Source organism: Pseudopodoces humilis, chromosome 17 (assembly GCF_049639895.1).
Source record: "Pseudopodoces humilis isolate 2021_Gansu_Grassland_sample_001 chromosome 17, ASM4963989v1, whole genome shotgun sequence".
Lineage (NCBI taxonomy): Eukaryota > Metazoa > Chordata > Aves > Passeriformes > Paridae > Pseudopodoces > Pseudopodoces humilis.
In genome coordinates this window covers 14,449,390-14,462,756 of record NC_142216.1, presented here as the reverse complement: position 1 = coordinate 14,462,756, position 13,367 = coordinate 14,449,390, and the positions used below count along the sequence as shown (strand labels likewise).

At 43.6% G+C, this 13,367-nt stretch overlaps 1 protein-coding gene across 2 annotated transcripts in view; it reads left to right on the top strand.

Annotated features, from left to right (window-relative positions):
* The first annotated feature begins 2,162 nt into the window (after positions 1–2,162).
* Positions 2,163–13,367, top strand: part of SLIT3 (slit guidance ligand 3) — a 465,384-nt gene continuing 454,179 nt past the window's right edge. The window contains exons 1-2 of one of the 2 annotated variants that reach the window (XM_014253183.2): positions 2,163–2,465; positions 2,649–2,898. In XM_014253183.2, coding sequence (XP_014108658.1) covers positions 2,714–2,898 — 185 coding nt within the window. In that variant the 5' untranslated portion in view covers positions 2,163–2,465; positions 2,649–2,713. Of the gene's footprint in view, positions 2,899–13,367 lie in introns of both variants that reach the window. The other variant, XM_088063492.1, reaches the window with a different exon arrangement.

The window sequence follows — 13,367 nt, the reverse complement described above, 5'->3', positions numbered from 1 at the left end:
TTCATGCTGGTGCTCAAAGTCATTCTCCTCTGCCTTTTGATCTGGGAGAGGTTAATTTGGGAATCCAGGCAGGGTAATGCACACCTTCCCAAGCTTTTGGGTTCTGTGGATTTGGGAGAGATGGGGTGGGGGGGAATAGTGTTTTCTAATCTTTTCTGAAGCAGCATAAAGCAGCCACTTGAAGGGGTGACAGCCGAGTCCCTCTGGGCATTTTCAAATCTTGTGCCACTTGCCACTGAGCCTTCTTGGGCTGGACACTGCTATGTAAGGGCCACTTCACTGAGCTTTGTGTTCTCATGTAAGGGGCTCAATCTCAAGGCTTGATTAAGGTGGTTTCTAGAAACACAATTTTTCATGCAAATAATTCACTATTATATAAGAAAAACAACTTTGTTTCTTTTTCAGCCAAATACCAGTTGAAGGTTAACTTGTGGTCTTGCTTGTGCTTTTTGACAAATTTTCCTTCACAGGGAAACACTTGAGTGTCAAAATCTTTGCTTGTTACAGAAGACAGTAGCTGCAGTAGCTGCTTTGCTGGCTGTGAAGGAGGACGCTTCAACTGGCTTGGGCAAAAGCAGCTATCCAGGAGGGCAGGAATGCCTTATATAATTTCATGTAATTCAGTAATCAAAACATAAAGAAAACATTGCCAGAAATGAACAGGTTATTTAGGATGTGCTACTACAACCTGGAAGGCCGTATCTACAGCTTGTGGTGAACTCATACAGTGGTGTTTTTCCTACCAGCCCTTCACTTAAAATACTAAATATTTGTAGAAAAAACACCTCAGAGAACATTTTGGGCACAACCTGAGAGCCTGAGTTCCAATGTAACTTAGACATGTCAAATATTTGGAGCGTTGTGAGGGTTTTGTGGTAATGCTGGCCATAATCCTCGTTGAAAACTTCCCTACCCACAGGATCAGAGCCCAGACTCCATAGTCACGGACCACAAGTTTGTGATGTAGATAAAGAACAGAGTATCTGTGTTCCCAAGTAAGTTAGTCGTAAAACCTTTCTTTTGAACTATTTTTAAGTCTGTGAAATAAGAAACAAGGTTTATTGAAACAGGCAGATGTTCATGATGTCCGTACAGCAGCTTTATTTTGGGTCAGGAGGTCACTGTGTATGGTACACTACGGGGAGACCCTTCCTGCTAAGGGGCCAAGATTTACCACAAAATAAATGTCTTGTGGCAGGACTTGCCATTTTCCCAGTGCTCTAGGACTTTCAGGCTGTGCTGCCTTTTTTGGCCCTCTTTACGTAAAATATCCGAGCCTTAAACCGCACCAAATAGCAACAGAATGCCCACGCGCAGGGACCCGGCTTTTTATCTTAGAAAAATTGGCTTAAAAAGTTTCAACTTTTGTCGCTGAACTTCAGCGCTCAAAGCCCAGCAGTGACCCCGGCGGAGTCCCGGGGCTGGAGGCGCTCGGGCTGGGACAAGGACGGTGCCGGTGTGCGGGGAGCGGGAGCAGCCCGGCCCGGCACGACTGTCCCCGGAGCGGGGAGAGGGAGCAGGAGCAGCCCAGCCCGACTGTCCCCGGAGCGGGGAGAGGGAGCAGGAGCAGCCCAGCCCGACTGTCCCCGGAGCGGGGAGAGGGAGCAGGAGCAGCCCAGCCCGACTGTCCCCGGAGCGGGGAGAGGGAGCAGGAGCAGCCCAGCCCGGCTGTCCCCGGTGCGGGAGCAGACCAGCCCGGCTGTCCCCGGCCGAGCTGCCGCCGCCAGGGGGTACTCGGGGAGAGCAAACGCGGGCAACAAAAAGCGGCGGAGCCTCCCCGGCCGCAGAGGCAGCGCGGAGCCGCTGCGCGCCCGTTCCCGTGCTCCAGCCCGCACATTCCTTCCCGAAACCCGAGCCGGGGCCGGGGGCGGGCTCGTCCCCGCTCCGGGAACCGCGTCCCCCCGCCGCGGCGCCGGGCGAGGAAGGGAAGACGGGGCTGCGAGGCGCCGCCGAGTCCCTTCCGCGCTGTCCCCGGGCCGGTCCCGCTCCGCGCTGCCGCTGTCCCGGTGCCCGTCCCTTTCCCGGTCCCCGCGGGTCCCGAACTCGCGGCTCTGCGGGCCCGGGCCGGGCGGGCGGTGACGTCAGGAGCGGCGGCCAATGGCGCGGCGGGGGGGGCGCGCCCCCCTCCCTCCCCCCTCCGCGCTCGGCAGCGGCGGCAGCGCTGCTCCGGCACGGCTCGGGCACGGCTCGGCACAGCACGGCACCGCTCCCGCACAGCTCCAGCACAGTCCCGCACAGCCCGCGGCGGGGGCGGGCCCGCGGCGGAGGGGTCGCTGCGAAGCCCCGGCCGTCCCCTCCGCTGGTTACCTGCCCGGCCCAGGTGGGGCGGTGCAGAGCGGAGGAGGCTGTTTCGGAGGCTGCCGCCGCTCCCGATGGATGTTTTGTGTGTGTTTGCCTCCGCTCCCGTGTTCTCTTTCATCTGAAGACGCATCTGGCTCGAGCTCTGTTAAACTATCTGCCTTCTGGTACCGTTCATAGATAACAGAAAGAAACCTGAGCCCGAAAGGGAATTCCCCACCTTCTTCCACCTAACGTGACCTTCTCGGGCGCCTTTGAAGCTTTGCTGGTGCTCCGGCGATGATGGCAGTGGTGGTTTCCCTTGGGCTGTACTAAGAGCCTCTTGTTTTCTTTTCCCTTTTTTCTTAGAGGCATTTCATCTTTAAGGGCCGGCTGCTCACGCTCACTTTTATCCCCACCGAAGCGATCGGGAACCATGCCGGCTGGTGGAAGAAGAGCGTTTCTGTGCCTTGGAACGATCCTGAGCTTTTGGAGCTCCGTGAGTTGGATGCCTGTTGGAGGATGCCCGCATAAGTGTACGTGTATTGCTTCCAACGTGGATTGTCACGGACTGGGACTCAAAAATGTGCCGAGGGATATTCCCAGGAATGCCGAGAGACTGTAAGTAGGAGCTGTTAAGGGCTTCTCGAGCACTTGTAGGAACACCTGGGACGAGTTTCCCAACACCTGCCTATCAGTGCCGAGCACTCGGTAACAGGAGTTTGAGTAATCCAGCACGGATGAATGTTTTCAGGAGGGAAGGGGAGGAGCTTTGCAGGAGTTCCAGCGCTCCTGCCGCTGTGCCTTTGTACAAAGCATCGGTTTCAGAGTTTCGCGTTAACTTTCAGCTGCCGCCTGATCGGGTTTTGCAGTGACTTGCTTGAAATGGAGTTCGGAGCTGTACCTGGAGTGCTCCCGGCTGTAATCACTGTCAGTGCAAACACCAATTTAATATGCAATTAGAAACCTGGATGTTTTCACCTGGCGGCTGGCAGCAGTTTCTCCTTACTTTCTCAGCATGGTGATTTCATCACCATGGAAAACCGACTGCTTCCATAAACTAGTTCAAATGGAGAAGTCACATTAAGCAGCCTCTAATTTCTGTTTTAAACAGCTGCGGGGAAGCTGCTTATTCAATTTTTAATCTGCTTCAGGGTTTATGATAGCAACGTAACGCTGCGGGGAGCGCGGAGAATAATGAATGCGTTCATAGCAAATCCCCCGTATTTTAAGTTCTCGGGAATTTTTTAGCTGTTTTTACTCGCTCACTGAGTTCCTAGGGAGAAAGCTGAAAGCAAACTTGAGTTTTCTGATAGAGTTCTGGCACTCGCCCGGTGCAGGGGACGGTGTCTGTGAGGAGCCTTAATGCATAGCAGATGGCACATCTCGGCCAGGGACAGGGACAGGTCCGGGGAGGGATGCTCAGAGCCTCAGCCGGCGCTCCGGGGTGAGAGCGCTCACTCCTGCCTCATCTGGGTGAGCCCATAACTTCAAATGGTTTTGAACTTGTAAGCAAATGCTGTAGATTGTATAGCCTGGCTTCCTGTTTGATTTCCTTCTGGGTCATAGACTTGGGGAAACTTCAGATTCTCAGGCAGTTTTTCCTCCGAGGAAGAAAGCTGGATGAGGTTACTAAGCAAACAAAGTTTGTGTGCAAAGAGCACTCCTAAAGGCTAAGTCCTGTCCCAGAATGAAATTTTATAGAATCCTTGGCTGTTTCTAAATGCATTTTATAGCACTGAGAGCTCTTAAATGATAGCAATATGCAGCTTTTTTACTACACTATTCTACAGCCTTTAATGTTCTGTGGCCGTATCAGCCCTCCTTTTAACCTCAGCTGTGTGAGCAATAGCTTTCAGATGTCAGTGCTATAGAAACCTTAACTTCTGTGTCTGAAAATGTGTGCTCTAAAATTGGTGGGTAACTTTTAGAGCCAAAAAAAACCCCCAAATCTGGAACGATAAACCTCACAACAAAGCAGTACCAGGGGAGTGTGCCAAGCATGTGTGATAACACGGGTGGTTTGTGTGCCTCACTGGTGAGGTGTGTGAATGGTTTAAGGAGTTGAAGGCTAGAATTAAACTTTTAAATTGCAGGTTAAAATGATTCACAAGCACAAGGTTAGTTGGCCACCTGAGAACCATTTAATAAACGGTAATTTGTTATAGCTGGAGTTTTAGGGGGGCTGAATTCATGTTGTTACAGGGTTTCATTTGCGAGAACAAACATCGCAGAGATGTGAACTTCCCTTCTGCAGCAAGCTGAGCCAGAAGAAGAAGGCTCTTGGCCTCGGCAGGTTAAGTGTTAAAAAGAATGAAGGAGAGCATAATCACTGTTTCAGGCTTGTTCTTCTTCTGGTGTTATTTACAGATTTAAATTTTAGATTAATGGCTGTGAAAAGAACAATAGTAGCGATTTCACAATATTCAGTTTGAACATTTAACCTCAGAGATACCACCGCTGATAAATATCAAACGTAGCTGTGTTGGATGGTTTGTTTGGGTTTTTTTTACATGTATAAATAGTGTATTGTTGGATCATTCAGTGGCTGAAACCTTGTGGAAATAGGATGCCGAAGGTCATGTGATAACACTTTAATCCGTATTTTAAATACTGTTTTCGTTCTTCTGTCAGTCCATTGTGAGCCTTTCACTGTTTTTGTAGTGTTCACCAACATCTTCATTACAGCAGTTTTAAAGCTTGTATCAGTTCCTTCAAATCTAGATTTCTACTAATTGCAGTTAGCTTGGGTTTTCTAATGTAAGCAGTAGAGAGAAAAAGACTCCATTCCTCTGAGTCTGAATTCTCCTCATAGGTGAAACATCAGTCAGCCACAGGATATCTCAGAGGATCTCTTTTTGCCCTGTGGTCCACAGCAACCCGTAGCTATTTATGACATAACAGTGGGTTGATGTGTAATCTCACTAGTATGTTTAGCATGTAAATAACACCAAATTGATTGTATCTGAAATCACAAAAATATTTTTAATCTCAGAGACATGTTTATATGCCGGGAAAATAATTTTAACAAGTTTCTTGATGGCCACACATGAAGTGTTTTTTTTAAACTGTTAGGCTCTGGAAAGGTATTTATTTCTCTCTGAGCTAAAAATTCGTCATACCTGTTCAAGTCGGAAGCTTTTTGCTTTAATTAGTAAGAGATCTAATGGCACCACTTAAAATATTTTGCCACCAAGCTTTTAGAGTTATGTTTGGACAAATGTTACAGATTGTTTGGGCTAGTGGAGCCAAGTTAAATATTATTCAAATTTGTGTTAATATGAAACCCAGGAAAACTGAAAATATAACATTAAGGAAACAATGGGAAATATCTTTAGGGGGAAAAAAAATTCTTATTGTGAAGTTCTGTTAAATGAACTACCTTTGATTACTGATTCTTCATGAGAAATGAGATGCATGCATGATTTATTTTTTTTTTCCTGAACACTTTGAAGGTCTCTAGGTTTGTAGCTGTGATTTCTACCTTGAAGGAAATCCACAGATTAACCAGTGACCACAGAAACAGAACTATAAAACAATCCCATACTTTTATTTTTAATTTTTACACAGATTGATCTTTAATAGTACCTTTGCAAATACAGTAAGCAGCGTTAGATTTGTGTTGCAGCTTTTACCTTATCATTACATTCTATTGCAGCCCTCTAATTGTGTGGTTGAGATGGGAGCTTTGGCTCAGCTCTCAAGAAGGGCTAAAAAGAGGTGAAAACTGTCTTTTGCACAGTGAAGTTGCTCAGTCTGGGGAAAATAAGTGGTGAAGCAAATCCTTGTCACTTCCAGGAGTGGCTCCAATTCTCCTTGTTCTGGATTCCATGCTCATGGTATTCCATGCTTGCAATGTGAATATTCCACGTGCAATGTGTCCTCACACTGCAGAATATGGTGCTCCTCAGGGGTCCTGGAACAGGGTGGTAGAGCTGCCCTTGTGGTTGTTCTTAATATTTACTGATCCCTCCACACTTGTGAAGCAACTTAGCACCTTACCAAAAATAGAAGTTGATAGAATTTTTTGTGTTCTGGATTGATAGAATTTTTTGTGTTCTGGAGAAAAACTAGTTATTTATTAGCTAAAATAAATTATCTATATTTATTTATATCTCTAGTAAAAAGAAATCTGGAGTGGCCACAGTGATTCTTCTATTTTAGCTGGATAACTGATAAGATATTTTGACCTAATAAAGGAAGAAAATTTAAGGGTATGTAAACACATCCATGAGAATCTCCAAAATTTTACCTTTCTGAAGCATTCCTTAGGATTGCAACATCAAACTCCCATAATCAGAGTTTCCTAAGCTGTGCTTCAGTTCTTGGATGTGATTATTTATATAATTTCCTTCAGTGGAAATGTTGTCTATACATGTAGGATATTACACATGTGGCTCTTCACAACACTTAATAATGCTGATAGTCACGTTTAGTTTGAGATGATGCATAAATGCAGTGAGCAGATCAAAGCCACCTGCCTGACAGCTGAGTTCTTCAGCTCTGAAAGGGACAGCTGATACTGAGGAACTGCTCAGAAGTCTTCTGGGTCAGTGTCTGCCTTCTGTTTGAATGTGCAGCATGAGCCTCTGTGTTTTTCCTCCCATTCATGCCTGGTTATCTCCCTGTCTGTTAGCAGCACGTTATGTATGTATAAAAGCTTCTTTGGAGAATTTAACCATGTTTGAGTCCTTGATGAGTTTATGTTTGGTGGCTTAGGCTCTTGTTTAATTGATAGCTCTCCTGTGTTAGTCATTGCTTTGTTTTGCCTTTCATTTGAGGGATTCTTTACCTTGCTAAATTGATAAAGCTTGTAGGACTAATCTGCTCTGTGCTCTGTCTGAGCAGCTAAATTGAGTGTGTCCACATTTAGGTGCAATTTAGAAGCTTAGTCATCTGCTTACTCCTGAGTTTTCATGTGGTCTGGGGCTCCTGTTACACAAATATATTATTATGGTGGTTTTGGCCTAGGTGCATGGAGCTGCTGAAGTTGCACTGGCTTGTAATAAGTCTTCAACTTCCTCGTTTCTGTCTCCAAATTAAATCTAAGCTCCTGTCTTGAATGCTTCCATATTCCTGCAGAAGGCAATGTTAAACACATGCAAACATAATTACGTGACTCTTACACTGACATTCTGCTTTTCTAGAGCTCTTCCCACTAGGGATTACCACTCATTTGTTTGTAGTAATAGTCTCCAAAACCTTGCATGGAGCATTTCTCAGATATTTTTTCCCCTAGGTCATGTGTCAATAAGTGGATGTACATGGCTTTGGCTTGGAAAAGCTTGCTCTTGGAGGGACTGAAACTGGGAAAACTCGACTGAGTTCCCTAATTTAATGGGGATACTTCCCTTTCCAAACGTAACTCGGACTTGTAGTGCTGGAGTGGATGTTGGCACAAACTTGGGTAGGATCAGCCTTGTGCTATGAAATTTGTGATGTGGATTTGAAGGGATGGGAGCAGGAAGGAGGATGAAATTAGCTGTTGTAAATTGGTAGCTGCAGAAGCAGGTAGTGGCCATTGTCATGTTGGCTGTATTTATTTGCAAAAATTTGGATTAGATTTTGAGATGAAAGAGACCAGGCTACTTCCTGCAGAACTTTTTAATGAGCTTCTCTGAGACCATTTACTTTTATTCATATTCTTACTTTTGCAGCTGAATATTGATTCGTGCAAAGAAATTAGGCTAAAGGATAATTGCCCCTCTAAAGAGCAGCTGTTGTCTTTTAGGAAGTCCTAAAACACAAATGATGACTATTGTTTTTATATCCCTGGAATCTGTGCATTGTATGGGTTTGGGGAAACATGGCTTAAGGTATGGCTTACCTGTAGGGATGTGAGGCCAAAAATAAGTAAATCCTAATACTCTTTTGTTGCTATAGTAGCTATATAAAACTCCTTGTGTTTTCCAATGTCATTTGACCTTTATAGTGAAAACTACCTGTAATCTTCTGGAATGTCACTGCCAGGGTTCAAGCATTTCCAGTTGTGTTTAAAACAAAAGCAGCTTGTCCTGTGTGGACACTGATTTCTGATATTTGCTGTCTGTGTTTTTAAGAGTATTTAGGCTATTCCTCAACTTCCACAGAGCAGAGACAAATGATTTTCTCACAGAAATCTCACAAGATGTTTGGGGATAATGATAACAGGGGAAAAGATCTTGGCTCTAATAAGAATATTCAGTGAGTAATTTCAGTGAGTTTCTTTACTGCAGAGACTATTCAGAAGGTTTAAATCAGGATGTGTTCCCTCCCAAGAACTAACAGCTGAAATGACTTGAAGCTTAATTTTCCCAAAACCCTTGATAAGGTTTGTGTTTTGCCCCTTGTGCTTGATTTTCCTCCGAGGCTGGGAGCACGTGGAGGAATCCACTCACACACCCTGTGCTCCCACAGCTCTCTGAAGGAGCTTCTCTCTTCCTGTGGGGCTGATTTTCCACTCCAAAACAAACCAGTGGGGTTTGTCCTCCTCAGGGAGGAGGAGACACAGCAAGTTTCTATCTACAGGTGAGGAAGGAAGGTAAGTTTGGGGAGCAAAGCTAAAGTGAACCTCAAAGGGCAAAGCTTTTTTGAGAGAAATAGTGTTGGTGACACGATGGAGAAAGTCATGACTGAGTGTGGCAAAAGGGTTGCTCCCATGTCCATTCCCGTTAGAGCCTGGAGCACTGGGGGTCAGAAAATGTTACATAATGGAGGTCAGTTTTGTTCCCTGTCCTCTCTGAGGTCTGAGGCACAGGCTGGTGGAAATGTGCCTCCTGTCCTTGGCTCCTTTCTGCTGCTGAGCTCACAGGAAGCTTCCAGAAGTTCTCGTTGATTCAAGTGCTCCAGCACAACACAAAATGGATTTTGATCCAGGACTGCTGTGCTGACTCCCATCCCTCTTCTGTTCCCTGAAAGGGTTTGTTTGCCAGTGGAAAGCTATATTAATTCTACTTTCTTGTTTGTTAAGTCATATTCAGCATAAGAAAAGGCTGGGTTCCAGTCATATTTGGGTTGCAATATGGCCCAGGCTGCTCTGTTTTCAGTATTTTTCAAGTCTTTTCTCCAGAGATCTGTAATGCTTTATTTCAAAGTCTGTTTTCAGTGTTTTCTAGTCAGACATATCATCATTTAAGGTCTTGAGTGGATCTTGTCAGTGGCAAGAACTGCTTCTTCCCCATTAGCAAATGGCCTTGCAAGCAACTGACAGTTTGTTTAATGGTATTAAATACATCAAAGATAAGGGGGACAGGTCTGTGCTCTGTGCTCAGTAAATTTCAGATTGAGTTGGAGGCCATCTCCACAGAAAAGAGAATTTAAGAGGCTGATTCTTACCTCTGCCAGTTATTTTCAGCCCTTTTTTTTCCCCCCTGCAACTGAATCTGGTCTGTCAGTTGTTTCTGTCAGAATAAATTTTTGTATTTTGCTTTTACGCCATCTGTTTGATGGCTGCAATATATGTTTTTAATCTTATGATTGATAGATTTCTGGAGCTTTTAATTAGATTTTTACCTTTCTATTTGTGATCTACTTGTTTTTCTGAGACTCTACTTTTGTCTCTCAGGTAGAAATGAGAATGTAGCCATTGCTTCAAATCTCCTTTGCTGCCACTGGTGAAGGAAGCATTTACAGTAAACATGAGTGTGGTTAAAATGAGGCAGAAAATTCAATTTTAAAGCTGGTCTTGTCTTGACTTCCCATTGATCAGTCTTCAAAACCTATCTGAAGTTTGCTTCAAAATAGATGATAGAATTGATGTTGCCCAGCAGTTCACTTTTACTTGTTTTCCTCAATAGTTGCAATACGGTTGCAGGAACAATTCTTCACTTTGTGTCCCAGGGATTCCTCTGGAGAGTCCTGTGTGCTTCCCACCTTTATTCCTGCTCCAGCTGCCTGGACAGGGATCAGCCTGGTGGGATTAGTAGCAGGGTGCTGATGGACACTCTCAAACACCTGTAAATGTTTTTAGAGGCCAGGCAGCACTGAGGATTTTGGGACACATTATCCCTGTCGGTACCTCACTGGCTGCCCTGTGCACACATGGTCAGGGTGGTTTGGGGCAGCAATGTTGTATTTAGGAATTAATTGGAATTAATATTGCATTTAGGAATTAATTGGAATTAATATTGTATTTAGGAATTAATTGGAATTATTGTTGTATTTAGGAATTAATTGCCCCTCTTCTGTGGTGTGGGGACATTGTGTTGTGTTTCTGCCAGTCACCCACAGGAGCTGCCTGCAGTTTTTCAGGATGTTTCCTCTGTACCTGTTTGATTCTGCAGAGACACAGACCTGTGGTTCTGTTTCACCCAGGGCTCCATGGAAGGGGAGGATAGACTGCTCTGGAGGTCAGTGATTTGGAGATCAGTAACCCATTTTTAACAGCCTGTCAACGTGCTTATAGAAAGTGTGGGGAGAATGGTGATATTCTCCATTTCTGGTGGATTTATTCTTTTTTTTCCCTTCCATTCTGATGCTGTTTCTTGAGAGGAATGGCCTTTGTTAAAAAAAACCCAAACAGTTTGTTTTACAAAACTTAAAATTTACTGTAATTTTAATTATATCAGTTAAAAATACAGAGTGCAAGTTAGGCTGTGTTGGAGTTGAGGACAGTGCCTGCTGTACTGCTTGTCTTCATTCCTTTGCTCTCTTCTCTTTGCAGAAAATCCCTTGGGAAATCTTTGTTTGCACAGTGCTCAAGATGAAGAAATCTTGAGCTGTTTTAAGGGTGCTTCTAAGGCATGATAACAGAAATGGTAATAAATTTCATATTAGTGGAGCTGAGGTTCTGATCTCCAAAATCACAGCACTATCAAATGCAGCTTTTAATGTCTGTCTCCAAACTTTATTTCAAGAGCTGGATTCTGTCAAGGTTAGCTATTTTAGCTATTTCACTGTGGGGAGAGAGAGGCACAGAATGGAGGGGAAGAGGGTGGAAATCAACTTTCTCATGAAATGTGTCAAAAGATAAACATTTAACTATGAGGAAGATAACATTTTGATAGCAGAAGCAAGGTACATGCTTGTAGAATTGTTAGGGGACTGTTCCTGGATCCTTGGGCTTTTTTTTTCTGTTGGTCTTTTTCCTTTTCTCCTGTGGCAGGTAAGGAATGTGATAATTAACTGGTGCAGAATACAAATGTTAGTAGAATGTGAGGTATTGCTGGTTTATGTTGTTGTGGGATCTAATAAATAATCCTGAAAGTTTCAAATGATACCATGAGTTGTGAGCCTTCCTCGCTTTCTCGGGTCAGAGTAAAACCAAGTATTTTTAGGCAGTTTAGCAGGACTGTCCTACTGAATTGTCATCTCTGACATTTTCTCTGGGTGTGCACTGGGCAATATTGAGCACTTCAAATACTTTGACAGCTTTTTAAGTTGAAGTAGTGCTTGGTTTTCAGTGTTAGCATTAAATGTAGTGTCATACGTTACAAGATACCACCCTAATGAAAGAACTTGACTTTACTTGGAAGAGTTTTTCACAAACAATTTGTCCCAAAATAGAAAACATTCCAATTCCTAACTTCAGTTTTCCTTTGAAGATTACAAAAAGCTTGTCCAAAAGTGGGAGACTCTTCCTTAGAATTTTATATTGTGTTCCTTGGGATGTGCTGTCTTATCCAAGGTGAATGAACAAAGAAATCCTGCATTGTTACACATTCCCTATGTAAGAATATAATTCAACTTTACATTAATGATTTCCCTGATGAATTAATGAATTTCCCTGATGAATGAATTTAATTATTTAATTATTAAAGTATCATTATTTAATTCATGATGATAATGAGTGATTTCATTATTTCCAATAAGGAAATAGCAAACAGCAGTTTGCCCATTCTCTCTGGTTTAGGCTGGAGTGTGTAGCATATAAATTTCACATAACAGATGTGATCACAGGCCATCCAGCCCATTAAAATAATCCTGCATGTGGATGTAGCGCTTGTCCACAGCTATGGAGGCAGCAATGTTTAATTGAAACAGTTGTGCTGTTTAAATACAACTCTGGGAAATTTCAGCAAGGAAAAGATGAGCCCAGAAAGAAGTTTACGTGTCTTATGCCTTCCTGTTTGTCCTACAGCATGTTTTGCCTGGACTTTAGTGGAAACTTAACCCATGGATTTTCTCCAATTTTGTCTTTTGTCTGTGTGATGCTTTTGTTAAGACTGGGGAGGCATTATATTAGAAATGGCTTTTTTGAAATGCTGATTTTGGCAAAACCTGGATGGAACGTCTTTGGGGAGGGCAGTGGTTACAGCATCACTGAGCAATGTGGGAGCCTCTGGGTCACAAGCTTGTGTGAAATAGTTGTAGAGTGGTGAGAAGAGGCCCTGGCAGTCTCATCCTCTTGAAGTGGTAGAGCTGGTTAGAGATGGGGTTTAGAGAATACAGCTGGGCAGCAAAAAAGAGAACTCCTTGTGAGGGAATTGCACAGGGAAGCAGTTGTGCATTTCTGAAATGCCTAGATAAATGCAGCAGGGAGGATAGCTGGAGACCAGAAAAAAAGAGGTAAAAAAAAATAAATAAATATGGAAGGGAAATTCTTGAGCAAAGAAAACTTGTTTTCCAGAAGTGGAAATAGATACTGAGAAATAAAGCCCTAAGGGGAAGGCTGGTTCTTCAGAGAGATGAAAACACACATCTGGATATAAGTTTCTCAGATAAGAATGTGAAAGTGTAGGAAACAGCCCAATGATCCTTTGGAGCTTTGAGTTTTAATAGATAACATGTGAAAAGGCAACAGAAGATAAGGAACAATCAGAAGTGTTTTATGGATTTTTGGGGGTTTGTTTGGCATTTGGTTTGGTTTTATGTTCATTTTTTTCCCTCTGGAAAGTTCTTTAGCTGATTGCTTATGAAACTTTTTAGAAGATGGAAATGGATTGTTCCCAGTTGATGTTAACTTCATTTTATAGAATAGATAATTTCCAGGTTGGTTCTTCCATAGCCCTCATGTATGCAGCAGGGTTAGTGCAAAGTGATTTTATGAGCATGAGGAGTTTCAGTAACTTGAAACATCAGATTTCTGTGCAAAGGCTTTAGGAGAACTTGAGTTTTGTGTTCATTTAGCAAACATTGTGAAATCAATTCAGCTTTACTGCAGCAAGTAAAAA